Below are 3,196 nucleotides of genomic sequence, written 5' to 3'. Positions count from 1 at the left end.
ACATAGATGTTACAAGGTTGTTACATAGTTGTTACAGCATTGTTACAAGTGTTACGAGAGTTTGGAGTGAAATGAAAATTTCACAGATAATTGTTACAAATGTTACAGGTTGTTACAAGTGTTACAGCAGAAGCCTTAAAAATGGTCAGAAAACGGAATGAATAAGGTTACATAGATGTTACAAGGTTGTTACATAGTTGTTATAGCATTGTTACAAATGTTTCGAGAGATGAGAGTGAAACGAAAATTTCACACATAATTGTTACAAATGTTACAGGTTGTTAAAAGTGTTACAGCAAAAACACTAAAATGACCAGAAAACGGAGTTAATATGGTTACATAGATGTTACTAGGTTGTTACATAGTTGTTACAGCATTGTTACAAATGTTACGAGAGTTTTGAGTGAAATGAAAATTTCACAGATAAGAAATTTAAGGAACAAACTTGTTACAAATGTTACTGAATTTACATGCGTTACGTAGGTGTTACTTAGTGTTACGCTTGTAACAAATGGCAAGTGTTTCATTAAATTGCGCCCATTTTGTGCCCTACGTGAATTCAGATGGTGAAAATATAATTTTCAATCTTCCACAACAATTAAAACGTTTTTGCACAGCAGCATTGCTTTGGAAGTCGTTGTGCATACCCCAAAGGGAGGCATATTAGTTTTGAACTGTCCGTCTGTCAGTCCGTCAATCTGTCCGAAAACTTTAACATTGGCCATAACTTCCTTATTAGTAAACGGATTTGATTCATATTTGAACACAACATCCCTTAGCACAAGACCTTCCTACGGACCTGTATTTTTTTACCTTGACCCCTGAATGGCCTTTACCTTGAAGGTCAAATTGTCCGAAAACATATAAGATTGGCCATAATGTCCTGGCATAATGTTTAGGCACAACACAACTTTGGACAAGGCCTTTCAACTATCCTATATTCGTTTGACCTTGACCCCTGAATGACCTTCACCTTGAAGGTCAAATTGTCCAAAAACTTAAAAATTGGTCATAACTTCCTTATTAGTATACGAATTGTACTCATATTTTGAAACAACACCCCTTTAGGCAAGACCTTCAAACTGATCTGTATCTTTTTACCTTGTACCCTGAATGACCTTCTAGAACATCCAAAAACTCTAACATTGGTCATAACTTCTTTATAAGTAAGTGGAATTAATTCATATTTGGACACAATGCCCCTTTAGACAAGACCTTCCAACTGACCTATATTTATTTCACCTTGACCTTGAATTACCTTCACATCGAAGATCTAATTGTCCAAAAACAAATAATCTATCTGGTCCATAAATCAAAGGACAAAGCACCACTTCAGGGGCATTGTCAACTTACAGTGATAGTTCTTGTTTTACATAACTTGGTCAGTCTTCAGCTCAGGATAAACACATGTATGTGTGTATCACACAGATTGTGAAATTGTTGAAATATTCATAAACACCCCGTGATGTTCACTCGTGCCACACTAGAGTATACGAAATAAAATACCTGATTTACCTCCACTGATTAGTTCTTCTGTTAATCTGATGACTTGTGAATATGAGAATAATTTTCAAAAAAAGAAAAAGGAAGAACTATTTCAAAGAAAAACTATTATACAAAAACGTTTTGATTGGTTTTGGTAGATTGAAAATTGTATTCTTGCCATTTGAATTACATATTAAAACCAGACAAGCACTGCGCTTGTCTTGCTCACAACGAGGTTATGGTGCTCACAACGAGGATCAAAGCAAAAAAGAGTATATCTTTGTTTCTATGAAGACTTTCAGATAATAATTTACGCTGAAGACTTGTTGGCATCTGTTTTAGGTTAGAATGCACAAAATGTCACCAGAATCGACGTTTTCAATGTTAAATTAGGTCCAAAGAGAAGTTGTCTCCAGTTTTCCAGCTACCCCGAGTGACTGCGTCGCACGGTATTTCCATCAAATTGTCCACCAACAGGTAATATCTTTACATGTGCATACTCAGAAAACACATCGCTAGCTAACTGCATTCCGATATTTTTACATAAATGTCTGTAATCTTCAAAAATTATGAAAAACTCACCTGGTTTATCGTGTCACACGTCATAAATGGGTGCTCACAACGAGGAACGGAAGTTGCTCACAACATTTTTACCGATGGACATTTTTCACTCGTTGTTAGTTAAACGGGCGTGTTGCCAGATAACTAATGCTTAATACTAGTACTACATTATAGAAACAAGGGGCATTGCAATATTTTCCTATACTTTACAGTGCTATACTTTTCTTGTCGTAAAATTCTTAGATCTTATCATAAAACACTTTTCGTTTCATTTTAATGAAAAAGAAAAAACAACAAAATGGAGAGAGGCACACTCTATTGCATCTTTTACATTATCCTTCTAACTGGGACAACTCCAGCACTATGTATTAACAAGGTGGAACAGGAAAAAGAAACTAACAACCAGAAACGATTTGGTGTCGCTGCTATTCCCGTTTATGCCGGTGCAACTGTTTCGCCGTGGGTATGGGCGGCGCTCATTGCAGCTTACGGCGCAGCGGAACTCTACAAATATTCCGTCAGCAAGACCTGTATCCTTTATATTTTTATGTTAACTACTTAACTTCGTTCGTGGATGGATTCATTCATTTGTCTTCTTCCTTATTTAGTACCCGTTTTCTTAAATTTCATTTAATATTCATTTATATATTATTCAATTTGTTATATTGAATAAAAACAATATTATTCTCCTTGAATCCAAAGAAGCAAGCGACAGTCACAGTTGTGCAAACAATAGAGGATGGTGTAGAGACACTTGTTTCAGTCATGAGTACATCGACCACTACCATACACCCGTCTGTGGCAATTACTATTGCTGCAGATCTGAGATCTAAACTTATTTTGGTATCCAAGTATTTTGAAATTGAAGAGAATAAAAGAAGTAAAGATATGTTTGTGTTGTTATCAGTCTTTTTTATGATGCATGCAATAATTCCAACGATTTTATAACTGTTTCTGCATGATATAAATCTATTTTATCCAAATATCACTAAATTTCTATAATAAAAAAAACTTTCCAGAGACATAGATAGGGCTTGTTGATAGTTTAGAAGACGCAGGCCTATTACTAGATTAACGAAGTTGTGGTATAACCTTACTAGATACTGAATTTTAAGTAATGAAATGATAATTTTAGTAAGTAAGTGGTAAA

General features: G+C 35.0%; 1 protein-coding gene across 1 annotated transcript; it reads left to right on the top strand.

Moving 5' to 3' along the window:
- Positions 1–2,338: 2,338 nt before the first annotated feature.
- On the top strand, positions 2,339–2,935 carry LOC132746545 (big defensin-like). The gene is made up of 2 exons (XM_060735731.1): positions 2,339–2,576; positions 2,752–2,935. Exons 1-2 carry the CDS (start codon positions 2,345–2,347, stop codon positions 2,877–2,879), a joined length of 360 nt encoding a protein of 119 aa, XP_060591714.1. The 5' UTR covers positions 2,339–2,344; the 3' UTR covers positions 2,880–2,935.
- The last annotated feature ends 261 nt before the right edge of the window (positions 2,936–3,196 follow it).

Source organism: Ruditapes philippinarum, unplaced genomic scaffold, assembly GCF_026571515.1.
Source record: "Ruditapes philippinarum isolate M1 unplaced genomic scaffold, ASM2657151v2 ctg15625_1_1_1_1, whole genome shotgun sequence".
NCBI classification, from domain to species: domain Eukaryota; kingdom Metazoa; phylum Mollusca; class Bivalvia; order Venerida; family Veneridae; genus Ruditapes; species Ruditapes philippinarum.
The sequence above is the reverse complement of the archived record's forward strand: the minus strand, read 5'-3'. Positions and strand labels throughout refer to the sequence as shown.

Coding starts and splice junctions, on each gene's coding strand:
- LOC132746545 (XM_060735731.1), top strand. CDS start 2,345: ATGGAGAGAGGCACACTCTATTGCATCTTTTACATTATCCTTCTAACT. Junction 2,577..2,751: donor ATATTCCGTCAGCAAGACCT/GTATCCTTTATA, acceptor AATCCAAAGAAG/CAAGCGACAGTCACAGTTGT.